The sequence below is a fragment of the Populus nigra genome, chromosome 6, assembly GCF_951802175.1.
Source record: "Populus nigra chromosome 6, ddPopNigr1.1, whole genome shotgun sequence".
Classification (NCBI taxonomy): domain Eukaryota; kingdom Viridiplantae; phylum Streptophyta; class Magnoliopsida; order Malpighiales; family Salicaceae; genus Populus; species Populus nigra.
The window spans coordinates 21,239,282-21,264,376 of record NC_084857.1 but is presented as its reverse complement, the minus strand read 5'-3'; the positions used below and the strand labels follow the sequence as shown (position 1 = coordinate 21,264,376).

The window sequence follows — 25,095 nt, the reverse complement described above, 5'->3', positions numbered from 1 at the left end:
GTTTTCATGTTGTCTCCATACACACGCGCACTCTTCGTTTGTTGCTTGATATTGTTAGAGATTAGAATCCATTACAAAGAAGAAAAAAGAGTTTTACTATGTTAGCGCGTTAATACCAAGTTAAGAATAACAAGAGACCTAGCCAATTAGTTAGCCAACCTTTCTTATTTATACATATAGGACAATGTATAATAAATAGTTAATGTAGAGATTAGAACACAAGAATAATAAACCTTTCCTGAATATATACAAGCCTATAATATGTAATATCCTAATATCCTATAATTTGTTAAATATCGACTCCCAATAGATATCCATGTCAATAGAAAACCTTGTGCAACTTGATTGAAGAGTCTATATTAGGGTTCTTTAAATTGAATCTTCAAATTTTTCTAGAAAAAAAACATACTCATTATGATCCTTATGGATAGTTCATATATTATGTGAATCTTCTCAACTGCAATACATGTAGAAAACTATTTAATCAGCAAGAGTAAAACAAGTTTTTGGGGATGGCTAAGTAAGCAAAGTGGTCCCGAAACTTTTAACCTATACAAATATTATTTATGTTGTAGTCAGCATGCACAAGTTTGAATTAATATTAGGTACCTATCTTAAAATCCTTTCTCACTATATATATAGCAGTACCTATCTTAAAATAAGATGAGAAATATTTATTATTTTCTTCGAAAATGAGATGAGGAAATATTTGAATTGATGGAATCTTATAAACTATTAAGCACGAGTAAATAAAGTGGTCCAAAAGCTCAAAACCTAAACGACAACTCTTTGCCGCAGGCCTATAATTTGTAGTTTTGTCGACCAACAGGTGCACGTATAAATATTTGAATAATCCAAATGTTTGCACTCTTTCAACACATGAACTAGAAGACAAAATATTAGGATAACTAATTAATACTGATCTCAACAATGAAGATCACTAAACTTCTATCAAAACAATAAATTTTTAAATGTCGTATAGTTTTTAGTGCAAGAAAATAAGAATATATTTTTTTGACAATTTATAAAAAAATCTTCATTTTATACTAGGACATGTAATCTCATTTTAAATGACCGATTCCAAGCTTCACAACTTGAATTTTATTTGGAAGGTTTAATTAGTAGTTTTAATTGAAGTTATTTATAGAATAGACTCTTTCGTTTATTTTCGAGTTGTCAAGCTCACCAATTATTACACACGATTAATGATTAAAACAATTGTCGTTTCAAAAGAATATAGTTTATTTAATAAATTTAATTTTTTTAAGTTCATGGATCAGATCAATTATAACATTTTAAGCAAGTGGTGCCAGCGAGAAGAGCTCAAAATCTATACAACTCCTTGCCATGGGACTATAATTTCTACTCAGCACGAGTAAAACACTATTGTGGGATAAATCAAGTCAGCAAGAGGCAAGAGCTCAAAACCTACACGACAACTCTTTGCTAAAGGACTATAATTTGTAGTTTTGTCGAAGGTCGGCACGAGTAAAACACTATAATTTATATTTTTGTGGAATTTTTTAATTAATTGTAACAAATAATGAAAATGCTCGCTCCATATAAATATATGCTCTCCATGCGTTGTTTCAACAAAAGATCAACAAGACACAATATTGAGATAACTAATACTCATATTCAAAAAATATGGAGATCACTAAATTTCTAGGGTTCTCCTTCCTTCTCTTTGCCTTCGCAGCAACTTCATTTCCTGAGGCCGTTCATGCCAAAGATGCTGCAGCAGTGCTCGATGTCTTCGGTCATGAGGTGCAAGCTGGTGCTCGTTATTTAATCGTAGCCCCCTCGACTGACAATACAACAACTCTTGCGGTCACTGCGACTGGCAAGATCATATGCAATTCAGATGTTATACTTTCCACTTTGAACGAGAGCCTCCCAATAACATTTTCACCTGCTATAAAATCCAACGATGGTGTCATCCGTGAAGGCTCTTGAGAAATTATAAAATGAGAGTTATTCCACTCTTGTATTTCATTACTGATGAATGATATTTTTATATACAAGAAGAAGCTTCAATTAGCTCTTAAATCAAGGAAACTATCTTAAATCAAGGAAACTAAAATAGGATATAAATCAATACAAATCAAGCAGTAAACCAAGGATGCTAAATATGGAAAATAAATATTGACAGTTGACTTGCTAATATGCCCCCTCAAGTTGGAGCATGGAGGTTACGAATGCCCAACTTGCCAACAAGAAACGAGAATTGATGGGAACCAAGAGCTTTGGTGAAGAGGTCAGCAAGCTGTAGTTTAGAAGAAATGTGTGCTGTAGCAATGGACCCTGATTTGATACAGTCCCGAATAAAGTGACAGTCGATCTCGATATGCTTTGTGCGTTCATGATGCACTGGATTAGCAGCAATATGAATAGCAGCACGATTGTCACAGTATAACTGAGCAGATGAAGAAATAGGAACCATCAAATCATGTAGTAAAGTGCGAAGCCAAATAATTTCACAAGCTGTAGTAGCCATAGAGCGATATTCAGCTTCAGCTGAGGAGCGGGAAACAGTAGTTTGTTTCTTGGTTTTCCAAGAAATAGGAGAGCAACCCAAAGTAATAAAGTAACCAGTAAGTGAGCGCCGAGTAACCGGACATCCAGCCCAATCGGAATCACAGTAAGCATGAAGTTGAAGATCGGATTTTGATGGTAGAAAAATCCCTTGTCCAGGGGCAGATTTAAGGTATCGAAGGACACGAATAGCTGCTGCCCAATGGCCATGACGAGGTTGATGCATGAATTGAGAGAGAATATGAACTGAGTAACAAATATCTGGTCGAGTGATGGTTAAATAGATGAGTCGTCCAACAAGTCGACGATATGCACCTGGATTATCAAGAATAGCACTATCATCCAAAGCCAATTTGTGATTCTGTTCCATAAGAAAAGTGAAAGGTTTGCTGCCAAGGAGACCTGCCTCGTGCAAAATATCCAAGGCATATTTGCGTTGGGATAAGACTATGCCATCAGGAGATCGAGCCACCTCTAGCCCAAGGAAATATTTTAGAGGGCCAAGATCTTTAATGTGAAACCAAGCATCCAGGTAATCCTTAAGTGCTTTAGTATGTGCACTATTATTGCTAGCAATAATAACATCATCCACATATACAAGCAATGCAGTAAAGGAAGTACCTTGACTATGCGTAAAAAGAGAAGTATCTGCTTTTGATTGAGTAAACCCAAACTGAAGGATAGCATTGGAAAATTTAGCAAACCATTGGTGTGATGCCTGCTTCAGACCATAAAGGGATTTGCGAAGGCGACAAACACGATTGTCAGCGGAAGACAAGTATCCAGGTGGTGGTGTCATGTACACCTCCTCATCAAGATCCCCATGTAAGAAAGCATTATGAACATCCAGTTGGTGCAATTCCCATGATTTGGCTACTGCTACTGCCAATAAAGTTTGAACTGTAGTGAGTTTTGCTACTGGAGCAAAAGTTTCGGTATAGTCAAGTCCGTCAATCTGTGTATAACCCTTGGCCACTAAGCGAGCTTTGTATCGCTCAATTGTGCCGTCAGAATGGTATTTTATCTTGTAAACCCATTTGGAACCAATGGGTTTCTTTCCAGGTGGCAAAGGCTCTAAAGTCCATGTATGATTTTGTTCAAGTGCCTCTAATTCTTGCTGCATTGCTCCTCGCCAATGAACATCTTTAATGGCCTGTGTATAGAATTTTGGCTCATCATGTTGAGTAATGGCCGCCAGAAAGCTAGCATGTGAAGTAGTGAAATTAGAATATGAAAGAAAATGTGATAGTGGATAAGACGTACCTGAGGATGCATGATTGGAAGAGGTGAACTGAGATGTATATAGCTTTGGCAACTCAACACGAAAGTCATGGAAGCGAGATGGCAATTTTGTAATGCGTGAGGGGCGTGTGGTTGGTGGTATAGGAGGTTGAATGGTAGTGGAAGTGGCAGGTGTGTCTGTAGGTAATGCAGGTATATCAAGGTCAGTAGGAATTGTATGATCTATGAGTGGAGAGGGTGGTTCTATGTGTTCAGTGGTAGTATTTGGAATAGGTTCAATGGAGTCATGATCAGGAACAGGTAGAGGTATGGGTACATTCGTAGATTGAGAAGATGAGGAATGTGATGGGAGATATTGGTGATTGTAAGGAAAAATGTGTTCGTAAAACACAACATCTCTAGAGATAAAACTCTTATGTGTATGTAAGTCATAGACTTTATATCCTTTGTGACCATAGGGATATCCAATAAAGAGACATGCTGTGGCACGTTCAGAAAATTTGTCTTTGGATCGAGGCAGAACAGATGCATAACAAAGGCATCCAAACACACGAAGATGTGAGTAATTAGGTTTGCGGGAAAACAGAAACTCATATGGACTCTGGCCAGACAAAAGGGGGGTAGGAGTATAATTAATCAGATACACGGCTGTTAGAATGCATTCCCCCCAGAACTTAATGGGTAAATTTGCTTGGAATCGTAAGGCTCTTGCAACGTCAAGAATATGTCTATGCTTACGTTCTACGACTCCATTTTGTTGGGGTGTAGAAACACAAGAAAATTGAGTTACGATCCCATGTTGTTGACAATATAAGTGAAGCTTATGATTAGTAAATTCAGTTCCATTGTCACTACGAATTGTCTTAACTGTTTTTCCAAATTGTCGAACTATCATGGCCATGAAGAAAACCAACCTAGTATAAACTTCTGATTTAGCTTGCATCAAATAAACCCATGTAGTTCTGGTGTAATCATCTACAATACTTAAAAAATAATGAGCCCCGGATAAAGATGGAGTTTGATATGGCCCCCAAACATCACAATGAATTAACTCAAAAGGTTCATGTGTTTTGATAGCACTAACAGGAAAGGAAGATCGAGCTTGTTTAGCGCGATGACAAGAGTCACAACATTTATTAAAAGACTTAAAAGAAAACGGACCTAAATCCTTGAGAAGAGACAGCCTATCAAAAGACAAATGTCCAAGACGTTGATGCCACAGAGTAATATGCAAATTAGAAGTAATGCTAGTTGCTGCTACAGGAATTTTGAGTGCCCGAAAGTAATAAAGACCATCTCGCAATTCACCCATTCCAATCAGCTTCCTCGTGGGGAGGTCCTGTAAAACACAGAAGGAAGGAAAAAAATGAGCAACGCAATTTAATGCTTTAGTTAATTTGCTGATAGAAATAAGATTGCAGGAAAATGATGGTATGTGAAGGACATCTTTTAAAGTGAGAAGAGGGGTAAGGGAAACATCTCCAAGTGACTTTGCTGGTGTTGAATATTAAACTCAATCTAGAAGGTCAAGGAAGGCAACCACCGGCCAGCCAGCCACCAGCTATGACACACCAGCCGCAGCCGCCAGCCGCCTTCACACCACCGTCCACAGCCGCCTTCACACTTGAAGGTTGAATTTTCTTGTTTTGAATTCGTGTATAAATAGCAAGCTGAGCTTATGCTATTATGTGTGGGAGAGTAGAGAGAATAGAGAGTAACACTAGAGAGAAAGAGAGGGTGTGTATTGTTAAGCTTGTTGTAGGTTTATTTTGTGTTTGTAAGCTTGTGTTCTTGAAATAAAACTGTGTTTTATCCCCTCTGAGTGTTTCAAAGCCACCACCAGTGGTTCCTCCCACCAACAATTGGTATCAGAGCCCCGTTCGTCAGAAAACAGAAGTATTTTCTGGGATAGCCGAATTTTCAAAGTTGTCAAAAACAAGTTTTGATCATTCCACCGTGTAGAGCTCATCCATACGAACTCACTGCCGCAAAAATCAGCTCAATCGGACACCGGGGTGAGCCACACGCGCCGCCTGAAGATTCTACACTGTTTGCCCACGCGCATCCCACGCGCCCCGAGGTAGACGACGACTGAGCCACACGCGCGCCATATTTGAGCCGTTTAAGCCGCGCCGAGCCGAGCCGCAAGCCAAGCCTCCAGCCGAGCCGAAGAATATTCCCGAGAATATTCCCCTGTGGAGCCGAGCCGTTCTCCGCGCCGCATCCAAGCCGTGCCGAGCCGATAGAATATTCCACAGAATATTCCCGGTTCAACCCAGCGAACCGCCCGCCGTACATAATTGGTTTTTGGACCGGTTCACCCATTTTCGGACTCGATTTCTACAAAGTCAGACCGGTTCCCGACTATTTCGACCATTCCGGATCGATATACAGTGTCCGTTTTGCCAAATTCAACTCCCAGAAGGAGATATAGTCATTAAAAGAGCAAAATGACTACAGAAAGTACACAAACACTCATCCCGAAGCTGACGAAAGACAACTATGATAGTTGGTGCATCAGATTAAAGGCATTCCTTGGTTCACAAGAGTGTTTGGAGATTGTACACTATGGTTATGATGAACCAGAGTCCAAAGAAGAAGAAGAAGCTTTACAAGAGGCACAGAAGCAAGCCCTGAAAGTCAACAGAAAGAAGGACAACAAAGCAAAGACCATCATCTACCAAGGTCTTGATGAAGATACATTCGAGATCATAGCTTCCGCTGAAACATCAAAAGACATATGGGAGGCTCTCCAACAAAAGTACAAAGGTGCTGACAGAATCAAGAAGATTCGTCTTCAATCTTTGCGAGGTGAATTTGAGCTATTGCAAATGAAGTCCTCGGAATCTATTTCTGATTATCACACAAGAATTATGGTGATAGTCAATCAGATGAGGAGAAATGGAGAAGCCATCGTCGATTCTCGAATTACTGAGAAAGTTTTGAGATCCCTAGATCCAAAATTTGATTTTGTTGTTGTCGCTATTGAAGAGTCCAAAGAAGTGGACAAGTTGACAGTTGATGAGCTTATGAGTTCTTTGCAAGCTCATGAGCAGAAGATTGTAAAGAGAAATGGAGATAAGGCCATCGAGCATGCCTTACAAGCAAAGCTGTCTCTCAAGGACAGATATGAGCAAGGGGAGACTTCAACAAGTGGATATACCACTCAAACAGGAAGTCAACAATCCAGATGAGGATTCCAGAGATTCCAAGGAAGAGGTTCTTGGAATACAAGCTTCAGAGGAAGAGGTGGCAGAAATACCACCAGAGGAGGCCAAAGACAACAAGCATTCACTCCTAGAGGAAGAGGAGGCGGTTACAATAACCGTGATAAGAGAAATATCCAGTGTTATAGGTGCAATCAATTTGGGCACTATAGCACTGAATGTCAAAGGAAAGCTCCGTTGGAGATACGTGAGCAAGCCAACTATGCAGAGAAGGATGACAGAGAAGAAGCTGCATTTCTTGTCCAACAAGAACTTAGCGAGAAATAGGAGAATATATGGTATCTAGATACTGGAGCCAGCAATCACATGTGTGGCTACCGAGAGTTATTTAGTGATCTAGATGAGACCAAGCAAGGTCTGGTTACTTTTGGAGATACCACAAAGGTTCCATTCAAAGGTAAAGGCAGCATCCCAATCAAGATGAAGAACGACGATTCCAGCCACATCGCCAATGTCTATTATGTCCCAGCCATAAAGCAGAACCTGATCAGCTTAGGTCAACTTTTGGAGAGAGGATATACTTTTTACTCGAAGAATTGTCATCTAACAATTAGAGACAACAATTGGAGATTAATGGCCTATGTGAAAATGTCCAAGAATAGGATGTTTCCTTTGAACATCCAGTATGATGCAGCAAAGTGTTTGAGTGCCATCACCAACAGTGAAGAATGGCTCTGGCACCTGAGGCTTGGACATCTGAATTTCACAAGTCTGAAGATGCTAGCAAGCAAGAAGATGGTCAAAGGTTTGCCCCACATTGATCATCCAGATGAAGTCTGTGAGAGTTGTGTCCTCATCAAACATCACAGATCCAGTTTTGCCAAAGAAGTCAACTGGAGAGCAAAGAGGCCACTGGAGTTAGTACACACAGATGTGTGTGGCCCAATTACGCCTATGTCGACTGGACAGAATAGGTACTTCCTCACTTTTATTGATGATTTTAGCAGAAAAACGTGGATATACTTTCTGAAGAGGAAGTCAGAAGTATTCAATTGTTTTAAAGATTTTAAAGCAATTGTGGAGAAGCAAAGTGGCTACATGATCAGAACCGTGAGATCTGATCAAGGTGGAGAATATACAGCAAATGACTTTGAAGCCTTTTGTACACAACAAGGCATCAGACATCAGACAACACCAGCTTATACACCACAGCTGAATGGTGTAGCTGAAAGGAAGAATCGCACGATTCTTAACATGGCAAGAAGTCTGCTCAAAGCAAAGAAGTTGCCCAAGCAATACTGGGCTGAAGCTGTATCATGTGCAGTGTATCTACTGAATCGCTGCCCAACCAGAAGTTTGCAAGGAGTCATTCCAGAAGAAGCATGGAGTGGTCACAAACCAAGTGTTACTCATCTACGAGTCTTTGGTTGTGTAGCATATGCAAAGATCCCAGATGCAAGAAGGAGAAAGCTTGATGATAAAAGCGAGAAATGCATCTTTGTCGGATATGGTGAAAGAAGGATGGGATACAAGCTGTATAATCCCATCACGAAGAAGGTGATTATGAGTAGAGATGTTATCTTTGAAGAAGATAAATCTTGGGAATGGAATGATGATAAAGAAGCAGGCAAATGGATCAACATTGATTTGATCCTTGAAGGTGAAGAAGTACCAACAGTACTTGTCGAAGAACCGATTGTGCCAGCAGCTGAACCACAAAGTCCGGTACACAGATTCCCTGTATTCAACAGGAGGAACACACCAGGAGCATCATCATCAACACCACCATCAGCATCCTCATCAGAAGAACCAAGAAGGATGAGAAATCTTGAAGAGCTGTACGATGCCACTCAAGTAATGGAAGATACAAATTTGTTTTGTTTCTTTGCAGATAGTGACCCATTAAGCTTCAATGAAGCTGTCACAGAAGAGAAATGGATTAAAGCAATGGATGAAGAAATACATGCCATTGAGAAGAATGATACCTGGAAGCTGACTTATCTACCAGAAAACAAAAAAGCAATAGGTGTCAAATGGGTCTACAAGACAAAGAAAAATGCAAAAGGAGAAGTGCAAAGATACAAAGCAAGATTAGTGGCTAAAGGCTACAAACAGAGAGAAGGCATTGACTATGGAGAAGTATTTGCTCCAGTAGCCCGGCTAGAGACAATCAGACTAATGATCTCACTAGCTGCACAACATAGATGGAAGATCTATCAACTCGATGTGAAGTCAGCATTTCTGAATGGCTTCCTAGAAGAAGAGATCTATGTTGAACAACCACTTGGATACATTGATGCTAAAAATGAAGGCAAAGTATACAAGTTGAAGAAAGCTCTCTACGGTTTGAAACAAGCTCCGCGTGCTTGGAATACCAGAATTGACAGGTATTTTCAAGATAATGGATTTGAGAAATGTCCATATGAACACGCCATATATGTGAAGAAAGGAGCAGATGGCAGCATCTTATTTGCGTGCCTGTATGTTGATGATTTGATATTCACCGGCAACAACCCTAATGTCACATTTTCTTGGCTTGGAAGTAACGCAGAAAGAAGAAGGGATTTTTGTATCCCAAAGCGGTTACGCCAAAGATATTCTTGAAAGGTTCAAGATGGAAAGCTGCAATCCGGTATCAACTCCAGTTGAGAATGGAGTGGAATTGAGGAAGAGTAAGGTTGGAAATGTCGATCCAACTTACTTCAAAAGCTTAGTAGGAAGCTTAAGGTACTTGACATGTACCAGACCGGATATACTCTACGGGGTCGGACTCGTAAGCAGATACATGGAGACACCAGACCAGTCTCATTTGAATGCAGCCAAGAGAATTCTTCGCTACATCAAAGGCACAATGAATGAAGGTATGTTTTATACCTCAAGTAAAGACTTTAATCTTGTAGGCTACTCGGATAGTGATTGGGGTAGAGATCTGGATGAAAGGAAAAGCACAACAGGGTTTGTCTTTTTCATGGGAGACACATCTTTCACATGGTCATCCAAGAAGCAATCGATTGTCACATTATCAAGCTGTGAAGCTGAGTATGTTGCTGCTAACTCAGCCGTATGCCATTCAATATGGTTAAGGAATATGCTGAAGTTTTTGGGATTTCCTCAAGAAAATCCTACGGAGATTTATATAGACAATCGATCAGCAATCGCATTGGCAAAGAACCCAGTGTATCATGAGAGGAGCAAACACATTGATACACGTCATCACTTTATTCGGGAACATGTGAAGAATGAAGAAGTCCAACTAATATCTTGCAACACAAATGATCAAGTTGCAGACATCTTCACAAAGCCTTTGAAGAGAGAAGTATTTATCCGATTAAAGTTCATGCTTGGCATGACATCCCTCGATTGAGTTTAAAGGGGAGATTTGTTGAATATTAAACTCAATCTAGAAGGTCAAGGAAGGCAACCACCGGCCAGCCAGCCACCAGCTATGACACACCAGCCGCAGCCGCCAGCCGCCTTCACACCACCGTCCACAGCCGCCTTCACACTTGAAGGTTGAATTTTCTTGTTTTGAATTCGTGTATAAATAGCAAGCTGAGCTTATGCTATTATGTGTGGGAGAGTAGAGAGAATAGAGAGTAACACTAGAGAGAAAGAGAGGGTGTGTATTGTTAAGCTTGTTGTAGGTTTATTTTGTGTTTGTAAGCTTGTGTTCTTGAAATAAAACTTTGTGTTTTATCCCCTCTGAGTGTTTCAAAGCCACCACCAGTGGTTCCTCCCACCAACAGCTGGCACAAAGGATCCATCTGGAATTTTAATTGGCATGAAATGAGGAATAGTTGTGTGGGAAGAGATGAATTTTTCTTGAAAAGTCATATGGTCAGAGGCACCAGAATCCAAGATCCATTCATCTTCATTGCCGGGTAGAAAAATTGCATTACCCGCAAAGTTAGCTGTACCCACAAAGTTGGCTGTAGAGGCATGACTCTTGTCAAGGTTGAGCATAGATATGAGTTGGGAATACTGTTCATTCGTCAATCCAGTAATTGGAACAGTATTGTTACCCTCAGTTTTCTCCATGTGTTGCGTATTGTTGGCTGTCTTTGGCTTTAATGATTTCTTGCCTTTGTCCCACCATTCCGGATAGCCATGTAGTTCAAAACAAGTTTCTTTGGTGTGCTTCATCCTTTTGCAATGGTCACAAAATAGCTTGGAGAGGTCACGGTTACTTGTGAATTTGCGATTGTTATTGAATTTGCTGAAGCTGTTTGTCAAGAATGCTGCTGCATCAACAGAAGGCAATCGCGTCTCTACTATTAACTGTTGTCGTTCTTCTTGGGCTACCTGTGCATAAACACGAGATAAAGAAGGCAAGGGATCTGTATTCAAGATTTGAGAACGGGTAGTTTTGTATTTGTCATTCAAACCCATTAAAAACTGGTGCACTTTTTCTTTTTCTCTTTCTGCAGCAAGCGCCTTTGCTGAACCGCAGGTACATGGTGGGATTTGTGAATAAGTGCTGAGTTCATCCCAAATGCCTTTTAATTTGGTATAATATGCTGAGACAGTCATTCCTCGTTGCAAGGTATTCATCATCTCAGTTTTCAATTGATGAATTCGAGAAGCATTACCTTGTGAAAAACGTTCTTCTAAGTCTTTCCATAATTCTTCTGCTGTCATAAAAAATGCCACACTATCATGTAGCGTAGGATGAAGAGAATTAAAAATCCAAGAAAGGACCATTGAATTGCATTTGATCCATGCAGACTCTTCTTTTGAACCAGATGATGGACGAGTAATAGATCCATCTACGAAGCCAAATTTGCTTTTGGCTTGGAGTGCATTCGTCATAGCACGACGCCATATGGGATAATTTTCTTCTTTTAGGAGATAGGTTACTAACGCTGTTCCTGGGTTATCAGAAGCATGAAGGATGTATGGTGATAAGGCATCAAGGTTAATTTGGGTAGTATTTGATTGAGCATTGCTAAAAAAATTTTCTTCGGCCATGGAAAATTTAGGATTTTAACCGCTCTGATACCATGAGAAATTATAAAATGAGAGTTATTCCACTCTTGTATTTCATTACTGATGAATGATATTTTTATATACAAGAAGAAGCTTCAATTAGCTCTTAAATCAAGGAAACTATCTTAAATCAAGGAAACTAAAATAGGATATAAATCAATACAAATCAAGCAGTAAACCAAGGATGCTAAATATGGAAAATAAATATTGACAGTTGACTTGCTAATAGCTCTTATCTAAATGTGAACTTTGATGCACCCTCATGTAGGATGGGGGGCGTGACAACGATGTGGATGATTGAATCGGAAGGATTGATTGTGACCACTGGAGGTGTTGATAGATTGAATCGGTTTAAGATCACCAAGTATGAAGGTGATAATAGTTTTTATCAGCTTTCTTTTTGTCCAATGTCCGAACCCTTCTGTGAATGCTCATGCGTCCCAGTCGGCGTCAACAGTGACAAGCACTTGGCTCCCAATGTCGGCCCTCTTCTTGTGATGTTCGAACCAGATGCGTATTGATATTATCTACTGCAATTCTGTATGAGGGAGTACGAGTGCCTACTATCATGTATTGGGCATAAATAAAACTAAAATAAATAAGAAGCCTTTTAGCTTTGGCTTTTCCTTAGTTTTCATGGCGTCTCACTAAAGAATATGATTCACCGCTAATTTTTTATTTCTCAAGTGTGACTGGTCAATTAATCAATTTTAACCAATATCTGAAATTTATTAAAATCGACATATTTTGATGTACACAAACCTTCTCCCACTCGGTTCCTTTTGCGAGAAATGAACAAGCCCTTAACCTCTCCAAATTTAATGAAGGATCTTCTTAGGGGTTGATACTGAAGCTAGCAAGGAAATCTTTCAAAGCATATCTTCACAGATTCAAAACATGGTTTGGATTGGTGTTGGTAGGTGAAAGGTGATCTTTTTGTGAAGGTCAGAGTCTAGGGTCTTAGATAGGGGTGGTAATATGGTGGTGATGAGGTTAATGGCTTGAAAGAAGTTGCTGCTGTAGTTTCAAAGAAGTTGCTGCTGTTGGAGAGGTCTGCTACAAGCTGCTGCTGATGGCGTGGAAGGGGCTGTTTCTGCCGTGGAAGGGGATGCTGCAGCAACAATGATTTTAGTGAGCATAGAGAAGCATCTCAACTCAAAAGGTTAAGATGTTAGATGAGGTTTAAGAATAATTTTATATTACTCTCTAATACATCCTCTAAAATAAAAATTCTTTGGACTTAAAACTTGTATAAATTCATACTACTTTTTTGTGTTATTTTTTATCAAATAAAAAAAAGATGATGAGATTCGAACTCATAATCACTTAAGTAGATTAGTGGTAGGATCCGTTAGTCTTGTTTTGCAGACCGGTCAGGAGATGGCTCACCTCTAAATTATGGTTTATATATCAACAAATAACTAGTCAGTAGTATTCCAGTCATCAGTCGAGAAAAATATTTTTACCATCTACTACCTAATTGTCATTACTAAACACAAGAAATAAACCATCTCAAGCTCACCTGCTTCATCATCTCTGACCTTAACATCTTTGGTTCCTTTGATCGCATAAGCTCTTATGATGTAGCCTGATTAATGTTTTGAAACAGTAATGCATTTACATTTTGGAATATAATTTGGATTGGATTTGGATTCGATTCTATTCCGAGCATGATTATTTTTTGGCTCGATGTTTTACATGGATTCAAGAAATAGGTTTATATTTGATGTGTTATAGGTTGACAAATATGTGATTATTGCTCGTATTTTTAGGTGCATTGATCAATGGCATGAACTTGATTGCTGAAAAATGTTAGATTTTTATTAAATTTGATTATTATTATTGTTGTAGCCTCCTCACGAGAGCAATGTCACAACGAAAATTCTCGGGCAGTGTCTTTTGGAATGGTCTTTGGTTTGTTTAGGAAGTCATCACCTAGTATTATAACTACTAGGAAATCTAACTAGTTTATTTTAAGAGATTTTAGGTAAGAGACTTGTTATGTAAATAAAAGATATTAACACTCCTAATGCGCCTTAGCTGAGGTAAGGTGCATCGTTTTTATTTGTTTGCTAATGTCTAATGAAGTCTATCTCTACTAACTTACTATGACGGGTCTGCTATGATGAACAAATCCTAATTTTCTAAGTCAAGAATTTTGTCTCGCAAGGTGAAATATCCTCAATTATTGCTGAGGCTTCTTTCAAGGGAAAAATAAAATTATGTTTTTTGGTTGCCGCATCATTCCTAATAATATTTCAAATAAAATTATTTCTAGATTTTATCCTTATATTAGAAGTAAATGAGTTGTATTATTCATAATAATATGTTGGATATTAACCTCATATAAGTTTCTTATCCTTATATTAAAGTGAGTAATAAAATTATTATCCCTAATAATATTTGGAATATTAACCCCTTTTATGTTTTTTTTCCTTTATTAAAAGTTATTAATATTATTATCCCTAATAACAACCCCCTAACGGTATTTTTTTATCCTTATATTAAAAGTAAATAATATGTTCTTACCAAAAAAATTAAAAATATTTTTAAAGATAAATCGAAATTCATTGGAATTTTATGCACTTGTTGTCAAATCTAATGCAATATATTTTTTTAAACAATGCCAAAAGTGTTTAAAAGTTTCTTTAAAAAGATGCTCAAAATAAATTTAGTATTTTTGGTCATATAGAAAAAAAGAATTACATATTTTTAGGTTTTGGAAAGAAGAGGTTTGATTAGTAATCCTGTGGAGGATAGTAGATGATATCAACAAATTGGTATTAGCATTTTTGAAGGAATTGTCTTTCAACATTAACATATGATATTGGTCGGAAAATGTTAATGAATCCATAAGGGATAATACCAGAAGTATTAAAAATGGAATCAGATGAAAAATTGTAAAGAATATGATAGCATGTAGCCTTGAATATATATGGTTTGATTACTAATGTTTGTATTTCTTTTCATCATAATTATTTTTCAATGTTATGTTTGTTTCAGGTCCATCATATTCACAACAAGATTAATATTTTAGGTTCTCTATCTTTTGTGTCATTTAGAACTAAACAAGTGCTCGTGTATTTTATATCTCAAGAAACTATTATGACTTGGATTGTAATAATATCTTTTAAATTGAATTTTTGAATGTAATTTATACTATCATGTATTCATACTTGTCATGCATGTGTGTTTTTCTTATTTACTTATTCTTAAAATATAGATATTTGAGAAATTGTGGTTGGAGCGATAAATATTGGATTAAAACCAATGACAATTGGGTCGTGATTGGATAATGATTAATAGAAGTGTACAGGTTGTTGGTCGATAACTTGAGACTTCCCAGTATAGGGAGACTGTGCTGAAATTTCCATAGAAATTACAATGATGGTTCACCCTCAGGTATGTATATGGTATCTATCTAGCAAATATGGAAAGACATGGAATTTTTGTGTTTCATCAGTGGAAAATGGAATGGGAGTCATCACCTAGTATTTGGTCACTAGAAACCCCAACTAGTCTCAAAGATCGAGTACGGGGACTGGTTGCGTAAAGGAAAGGTATTAACACCCCAACTACACTTTACCTAAAGTAAGCTGCATTGTTTTATTGTCTCATATATGCTAAGGCTTCATCGTATTTCTAATTGTTGGTCCGTCTATGGTTTAAGAAAAGTTCCCCTCGGTAAGGAGATCCTTATCTTATCAGGTAAAACCTAGTCATTCTAACGTCAGCAAAAGAACTACCTTTTTAATATCGGAAATATGTTTTACGTATAAATTCATAATCCCTAATACTAAAAAAAAATAGTTTTTTTGGATTTTTTGAAATATTCGCCAAGTTCTCGTGTCTTTAATAAACTAGTTATTAAAACCAAAATGCATGCTAAAACATATTTTTTGGAAGTTTTCTTTGTTGTATGAAAATACAATATGATTTTTTTAGCTTTGAGAGACTTTTGGTCGTATGCATGAAACAATTTTTTTTTCTTTCGATGAAAACCAGGTATTTTAATAATGGATTTGTATCTTTACAGTATAAAAATACAAACCGATATTAACCATAATGGATAACAAAAACACATGAGAAAATCACAAATTTTTTTTTGAAAAATATTTTTAAATTTTTTTGGAATGGGCCAGACCCGACCCAAAAAGAAACTAGGCCAAGATCAGCTTAAAATAAAATACAATCTATCTTATATTAGGCTGGACTCAGCCCAGCTGCGTGGATTGGGCTAGTGATCCAACCCGGACTAGTTCCTGTGCCCATGCACAGTAACCAATCCATTATAATTAGCCGGTTACTGTGCTAATGCACAGTAACCGGCTAATTATAATGGATTGGTTACTGTGCATGGGCACAAGAACTAGTCAGTAACCGAGTAATTATTTTTCCTTGCTTGCAGAAATGTGCACAGTGCATGTTTTGCATGCAAGAAGATGAAACGAGAAATAGAGACGAGGGGGAGAGAATCACTAACAATGTTCCCTTTTCATAATGCGTGACTCCACTACTGATGATGTTAAAATAAGGAATCCAATTACAATTTATCTGGGGGCTTGATTACAAAATTACAAAACAATCCAATGACTAAATCAGAAATATTCATTTTGAATTTTGAAATGGTGTTGTTTCCTTGACAACTGTTCATTGCCTTCTTCATCAATAATGGTGTCGGCAGTAAAGGCAGTAAAGACGTTAGCAGTAAAGAACAGTGGAACTGCTTCAATTAGGGGGCACGTCTCACTACTGCTATCCCTTCCCTAGCCACAACCAGTCTCTTACCCGTGAATCTCTGACAAAGACTAGCACAATCAAGTTTCCTAGTGACCCTGAACCAAATATTAGGTGGTGACTTCTAAGAACAAACAAACAAATGAAAATCGCCATCGACGCTGGGCGGGGACGTGCGACAGGGTTAAGCCGTCTCTGATGCTCTACTATTGGCTTGACTTCATCGTCTAACAAAATTTTGTGCGTGCAAATGAAGGGACTGATGCCTTTGATATCTGCCAATACCCGCCTGAGAGCTACCTTATATTTTCTCAACACCCTCAACAATTTTTCTTCCACTATTTTGGACAGCTTTACAGAGATTATCACAGGATAAGTGGAAGCTTCTCCAAGATATGCATACCGAAGGTGCTCTGGCAGAGGTTGCAATTCCATAACCAGTGCTTGTTCATTGGTTGATTTTATTTTTGGTATTGCCTGTCCCAAATCTTCAAAGTATCTTCTGCGGTTAGGTTCAAAAGAGTCCATCCAACATGCATATTATGTTATTTCAGCATCCTCCTCCATTACATTATTTACCAGACATGCTTGAAACAGGTCATTTGGATGCTTGACTTTGTTGTTAATTAAGGAGTCCACCATTTGAATGCTGAAGCAGCTCTCCCCCATACTCCCCCATATCTGGTTGTTTGATGGCTTTGAACACATTGAAAATCACCTCCTCTTCATTCATCCTTAACCGCAACTCCCCTTTCTTCACATTAATTAACGCACCTCCAGTGGCCAAGAATGGCTGGCCACAAGCAAGATAGGAATCTCATTATCCCCTTCCATATTCAGTATGATGAAGTTTGCTGGAAAGATGAACTTGCCCACTTTCACCAGTACATCAATTATTCCTCTTTTATCCATTTTGGGGCCCCACATAAACAAAAAATATAAAATATAAAAAAAAGGGGAAAAGAGAAAATAAAAAAAAACTAAAAGAAATGTTGGAAGAAATAAAAAATACATATCAGTTGAGAAGAACATACCAAAACGCTCAAGAAATTGCCAAAAGATTGTTGTTGCCAAAAGAAATGGGTTTGGGTTTAGTCATAAAATTTTGATTAAAGTTCAAGACTCACAACCTAGTATTATGATTACTAGAAACCTATGGTCTACGAGAATCTAGGTAAGGGACTATTTGTACAATGGTAAGACGCATCACCCTAGTGCACCCTATTTAAGGTAAGCTACATTATTGTTTGATTGTTTTTCTAGGTCAAGTTTCTATTTGTTGGTCTCATCTACAGTTCGAGGTAGATCTCCCTTTATGAGAGAGTCTCTACCTTTGTCGCACATCACTCGCGCGACGTCGGTTGATGATTTTTTGTTTGTTTGTTTGCTTTGTTCTTGGGAGTCGCCACCTAGTATTTCATTGAGGGTTACTAGGAAACCCAGATGTACTGGTCTTGTCAGAGATTCACGGATAAGGGACTGGTTGTGGTTAGGAAAGGTATTAGACCTCTAACACACCCTACCTAAGGTAAGCTGCTTCATGGCTTTGATGTGTTAAAGAAGTTTTTAAAATTTAGTCTTTTCATCGGATATTAGGAATACGACTTACGTATAAGTTTATAATCCTTAACCGTGAGCAATCAAAACATAAAATTCTTTTTTATTCTTTGCAATTTTTATCATAAAAAAACATTCATAAAAAAAATACAAAGAACACTTTCACTTTCACTATATTTTTTTTGTTTTCCTTTTTGACATCCATATTTGCACACTACAAATTATAAAAATTCAAAACTAAACAAAAAATACATTAAATAATTTTCAAATTACAAAAATAGCCCCAAAACAATCTGGAATTACAGGGAAGGCCTTCTGCACCACCAGAACAGTGGCGGCACGTCTCCTCCACGCGCCCCCGCCACTGGCGGCACGTGAACCAAAAGGGTCTGCAACAGCTTCTTACCTTCCTCGCCGACGGTGACCTACATAACACAAAAAAACACAAGTAGTTGATTTTAGCTTTTCCTTCTCTTTCTTATGATCTGCTCCTCTCTTTCTTCATATCTATCGAATCTGGAGCCAGGTTTCATTGCACACACTGCCGCCATACCAGACATGTGGACGGTTGGATTGGCGACTTTCTTCCTCCTACATTATTTCTACTCTAGCGGTGTCGTCGACCGTTGCCATGGTTGGGAGATCGACGCCCTTGTAGTCTTGGTTTTCTGCTCCTTCTTTAATGTCCTCTGGCCTCCCTTCTTATTTCTCCATCTTCTCTGCAATGAGCTGCTGTTAGTAGCTGGGAGGAAGGGGCGGCGGACTGATCTGGGTCCGTGGGGGATGTTGTTGCTGAAGACGAAGACCGGCTGAGAGGAGAGTGAGGGAGTGTCTTAACCGGTATGTGGAGGAAAGGAAGGCTGAAGAGCAGCGGGGAGAGTGAGGACGCTGGAGGTGGGGATCTTTGGTTAGCTAGGGTTGCTGCGGCTTTGATGAAGATGAGAAGAAATGGAGGCGATGGGGATGGAAGGAGAGAAGTCAAATCGGGGAAGAGAGAAGACGGAGAGCTGAAATGGCAGGGGGTCCTTTGCTCTGTTCTGGGAGAGCAACCACCAAAGACCCCGGGGGACAACGACTTTGTTTCCAAAAAAAAAAACCAAAGTGGGAGCTGCGGCTTCTTTTGATCAAGAGCAAAAACAGTGGCTCCTCTATAAATGGGTTTACGTTTATGGTTTTTTGTGGTTCCTCAAATTGTGCAAAATTGCCCTTCCCTTTATGTGTGTTGGAGAGACTAGTATTTATAGGTAAAAATATTGCTAGGTTTCCAAACTTGGTCCCTCAACTTCTTTTATTTTTTGTAAATTTTATTTTTCTTATTTTTTTTATTTTTCTTATCAACATCAACTCGAATGAGAAAAATCGATATTTTTAAAAATAACACGTTAAAAGTCGAACGCGTTCTAAAAACCTTTGAAAATTTAAATTCTTTTGAGACGATGCTAAAAAATGCTAAAAATGATGCAAATATATTTAAAAACGTATTTGTTTTTGGATTTTTGTTGTATTTCGCTATTTTTTGGATTTTTTCTGAAAATTTATCAAAACATGGGTCAAAAATTGGGTAGCAACAACCTTATCGAGTTAAATTCTAATTGTTCTAAAGTCTTAATTTTAACATCACATTTATTTTACATTTTGTATTTTTAATACCTGAGAGTGTACTCTATCATGTATTCTTACACCCCACAAATTATTCAAATCTACATTTAAACCCTAAAAAAAGATTGGAAAAGCGTTTTTGATATTTTAATTGAACCCTAATAGATAATCATAAACTAGTTACAATATCCATTTTGCATTTTCAAACATGAGAAAGATGCAATTTTTTTCGCATGAAGATATGCTTGGAAATTTTTTAGGATTTGACCATATGTAACAAAACATTTTTTTTCTCAAAAGGAAAATTAATTTAAAAGTTTTGAAATTTTTTCTTGAATTTTTTTGGAGAAAGTTAGGTGTTTTAATATAGGGTTTGTATCTTATAGTGTAAAAATATAACCCATGATAGGCTGGGTTGGCCCCTCTTTTATTTTGGTACTCTGGTTCTGAATTTTTATATTTTGACCCTCAATTGACCAACACACTTTCAATCTGTTCAATTTGGCTCCTGATTTAGTAAATTTCAACTCCTGCATTCATGTGTCTTTTCTAGCTTGGTCCTTTGTTTTTTATTTCTTTAATTAAGTCCTTAATTGCCTATCAAACTTTCATATTTATGCAATTAAGCCCCTGATTTGACCAAATTAACTCTTAAAAATTACAATTCAACCCACAGACTTTAATTTCTTAGAACTAAGCCCTTGATAAATTCAATAAAACCTTGAAAAAAAATCTAATTGAGCCCTTAAACATATAATTTTAAATTTCTATCCTCAAGTTGAATTTTTTTTATCAACAGGGCCTTCATCAATAAAAAATATACTGTTAAATTTTTTAATTTTACATTCTTGATTCTCCTCGAACAATCTTTGGCAATTCTCTCGGTATTTAAATATACTCTTCTTACTAGTAAATTTTTTGATATTCTTCCAACATATTTTTAATTTTTTTTTGTATTTTCTCTTTCCTTTTTTTTTTTGTTTATGTGGGGCCAAAAGAAAAGACTAACAACAATAATCTTTTAAGTTTAGTACTTATAGTGAGCTGTTGGATTTTTACAGGACAATTTTATAGGTTCCATGGTTCTCAATCTTTTTAAGTTTGATATGACAATAATAAGGTATGAATATATATGGTCGAAATGAACTGTCCTATATTTTTCTTACTAATGCTTGCATTTGCAATTCATGAAGAAAAAATACGGAATATGTGTGTCTATATTCTTTTATTCCTAGATATAATTATTCACAATCACAACCATTTGGCAAACACGCATTCTGTCCGCCAAGTGGTCCCGAAGCTTTTAACCTATTTGATCAGCACGATTAAAACAAGTCTTGCGGGATGGCTTACTAAGCAAAGTGGTCCCGAAGCTTTTAACCTATACAAAAACTCGTTGCCATAGGACAATAATTTGTAGTTTTGTCGGACAAGATGAGCACGCTTAATGAAATGTAACAAATATTCCAAATCTATGCACTCGTTCAACACATGAACAAGAAGGTGAAATAATGAGAATGTCATAACCATATTTTTTGACCTTTTTTATTTTTTTGAAAACCAAAACAATTGCAAAATACAACAAAAAAAAAATCCAAAAAAGAACTTGATATATGTGTTTTATTTTCGATATTTCCATGTCTTCCTAAAAGAATTCAAAACTCAAAATTTTGTTTCCAACATGTTCAGCTACTAACAAGCCCATTTTAAAATTATTGATTAATTTTTTAACTCAATCAAGGAATGTGCGTCCTCGGTTGTGTATAACGGATTCAACCTATTCGGGTCATTTGTTGCTTCTTATTCTTGTTGGGCAGTTATACTCACGGTTTACAACTTGCCACCAGGGATACGTATGAGATCAGAGTTCATGTTTTTATATACGGACATACTCACTCCTAACAATTTGTATCGAGATAACAATAGTGTTTGTGTTAAGAGATCGACTTGTAGTGAGTTTGAAATCGAGTATGATGGTAAATTAGAAGGGGTCGTTGAATTATTGCAATATCATAGCGAGCATAATAAAGTATTTTTTATTTAAATGTTATTGGTATGACACTATTAATAGAGAAATCAGAGTAGATTCCCACTATGTTCTGATCAAAATTAACTCAAATGCTAGACTTCGCAACGTAAATAATGTCTTTGTTATTGTCAACTAATGCCAGCAAATTTATTACACATACACCCCTTCCTTTAGAAAGAATCATTCAATAGTTGATTGATTATCTGTTTTAAAAACAAAACTCAAGGGTCGTGTCGAGGTTGTTTAAGATGAAACGAAGAAACAAGTGTGGGAGATGATGTCTTTCAAGTTAATAAGTTGGTTGAACCATATCGAGTTGCTCCATCGATTGACTTAAAAAAAAATTAAATTTTCATGTCTTCGATAATAGTTTTGTTGATGTTGAAGCTAAGGAGTTAGTTGTTGTTCTAATCTCTAGCAGAAAGTACAAGTCGATTAAAATGATGATAACAATGTTATCAAAGTTGAAAATTTCAATGGAGCTAATGCTGATTCAATTGAAGAAGAAGATAATTTTGACTAACTATTAGAACATAAAAGTGTAATGTAATTTTTTATAATCTAATATTTATGGATGAAATTATGTACAAAGAAATATTTATTTTATAATTTTTATGTGAACTGTTGTTATTGTATTGTGCGTGCCACTTTCAATTTAAATATTTGCAGAAAGGATATACAGTGAATGCAAACAAAATCTATCATTCTTTCAATGCACACCGGGGACTCAAATCTATGCGCTATGCGCATTCTTTCAACTCATCAATAAAATATGAGTTGTTTTTAAAACATTACATTAATCATTTTAAAAAGTTAGTGGGAATAAAATAATTGTAGTGAATTTAGCAATACTTATCTTAAAATAAGATGAGAAATATTTATTATTTTTTTCGAGAATGAGATGATGAAATATTTTAATTGATGGAATCTTGTAAACCATTAAGCACGAGTAAATAAAGTGGTCCAAAAGGTCAAAACCTAAACGACAACTCTTTGCCGCAGGACTATAATTTGTAATTGATGAAAAATAAACTACAAATGCATGCACTCTTTCAACACGTAATCCAAATGTTGCACTCTTTCAACACATGAACTAGAAGACAAAATATTAGGATAACTAATTAATACTGATCTCAACAATGAAGATCACTAAACTTCTATCAAATCAATAAATTTTTAGATGTAATTTTTTTTGACAATTTATAAAATAGTTTTTCGTGCAAGAAAATAGGAATAATGTTTTTAAAAAATTATTAATTAAAAAATCATCATTTTATACTAGGACCGATTATGGGCTTCACAGCTTGAATTTTATCTTGAATTTTATTTGGAAGGTTAATTAGTAGTTTTAATTGAAGTTATTTATAGTGTAGACTATTTTGTTTATTTTCGAGTTGTCAGGCTCACCAATTATTACACTATTAATGATTAAAACAATTGTCGTTTCAAAAGAATATAGTTTATTTATTTATATTTAAAAGATTTAAATTTTAAGTTAATTGATAGGATCAATTATATAACCTATAAAGCACGAGTAAAACACTTTGTTGGGATAAATCAAGTAAGCAAGAGGCAAGAGCTCAAAACCTATACTACACTCTTTGCTAAAGGACTATAATTTGTAGTTTTGTCGAAGGTCGGCACGAGTAAAATACTATTGGGATGATTGAATCGGGAAGGATTCATTGTGACCACAGGAGGTGTTGATAGATTGAATCGGCAAGATCACCAAGTATGAAGGTGATAATAGTTTTTTATCAACTTTCTTTTTGTCCAATGTCCGAACCCTTCTGTGAATGCTCATGCGTCCCAGTTGGCGTCAACAGTGACAAGCACTTGGCTCCCAATGTCGACCCTGTTCTTGTGATGTTTGAACCAGATGCATAGAGAGCACCTAAAATGGTGTCAGAATGATATTGATCAGCAATATTATCTGCTGCAAATCCAGTATGAGGGAGTTCGATTGCGTACTATCATGTGTTGGGCATAAATAAAACTAAAATAAATAAGAAGCTTTTTAGCTTTGGCTTTTCCTTAGTTTTCATGGCATCTCCATATTTATACTTCGTTTGTTGCTTGATCTTGTCACTAGAAAATCATCTGGTTGCTACATCATTGGTTGATATCATCTAAATGTTCGGAACCAAATGTCAATTTTCATGGCTTTTGTTTTTTGCATATTTTAGTGGGTTTTTAGGTCCTACTAGAAAACTATTTTCTAAAACAACACACTCTAAGAGCGCGGTTTAACTTCGACCCCGTCCAAAATTCAGTTCCATTGCACATATGAAATTTGCCATGCGGCGAAAATAAGGGGTGTGGAAATTGAGAAAGGCAAAATCCCATATTGTCGTGCCCGTCAATGTAGTATTTCCACACTCCCGTAGAAATTGAAAAGGCAAACAATATAGATGGTGGATAGTATTGTTTAGCGTGGGGTAAGTAAGAGAGTTTTTTATTTTATTTTAAAAATGATTTAAAAAAATTGTTTTTTTATTTGTTTTAAATTAATTTTTTTATATTTTTAAATTGTTTTGATATGCTATATGAAAAATAAATTTTTAAAAAATTAAAAAAATATTATTACAATATATTATCAAATAAAAATTACTTTAAAAAATTATTATTATCACAGTAACACACCTCCAAACTAGCTCACTCCTCAAATCAACCACACCAGCGAAAGGCCGAAGAGGAATAGTTTACTTTAGCTGATCAAATTTAGGCCAGGCCAAAAAAATGAAAACGTTTCACAAATTTCCAAATTCTTGAAAAAAAAATCTAATTTAGTTTAGACTTTTTAATACTGATATAGTTTTAACTAGTTAAATGTCCCGCGCAATGCCGCGGGTCAATTATTTTTTGCATTTCAAAAAAAGTTAAGATCTAAAAGTGTTAGGTTTTTTTGCAAAGTTATACCAAAGCGTCTTAAGTTTGGTTGAAACGTTTGATCCAAAAGTAATGTTTATAATATTAATAATAACATTAAACTTGGGTTAACCCGTAGCATAAAAGTGTCTGGACTGCAATACCAGACCCAATAGCATTGGACGTGGGTCTGGCTGCAAGGTTATGTCATAAAAATATGATAATTAAATAGATTAGTTAAAAAGAAAAAAACAAAGAAAAAAAACTAACAGGAAGAAAAAAACTAATGAAGAAAAAGAAAAAAAATATAAATTAACTGGGTTAACCTTTCAAATCAGGTTAACCCGTCATACCTTGAATTCGCATCGTGAAATT

At 36.5% G+C, this 25,095-nt stretch overlaps 2 protein-coding genes across 2 annotated transcripts; both read left to right on the top strand.

Moving 5' to 3' along the window:
• Nucleotides 1-1,647: 1,647 nt before the first annotated feature.
• LOC133697335 (wound-responsive protein GWIN3-like) lies at nucleotides 1,648-1,956 on the top strand. Its single transcript, XM_062119806.1, has one exon. The coding sequence runs from the start codon at nucleotides 1,648-1,650 to the stop codon at nucleotides 1,954-1,956; it is 309 nt and encodes a 102-aa protein (XP_061975790.1).
• Nucleotides 1,957-10,883: 8,927 nt separating this feature from the next.
• Nucleotides 10,884-12,451, top strand: LOC133697333 (wound-responsive protein GWIN3-like). The gene is made up of 3 exons (XM_062119805.1): nucleotides 10,884-10,927; nucleotides 11,167-11,304; nucleotides 12,199-12,451. Exons 1-3 carry the CDS (start codon nucleotides 10,884-10,886, stop codon nucleotides 12,449-12,451), a joined length of 435 nt encoding a protein of 144 aa, XP_061975789.1.
• The last annotated feature ends 12,644 nt before the right edge of the window (nucleotides 12,452-25,095 follow it).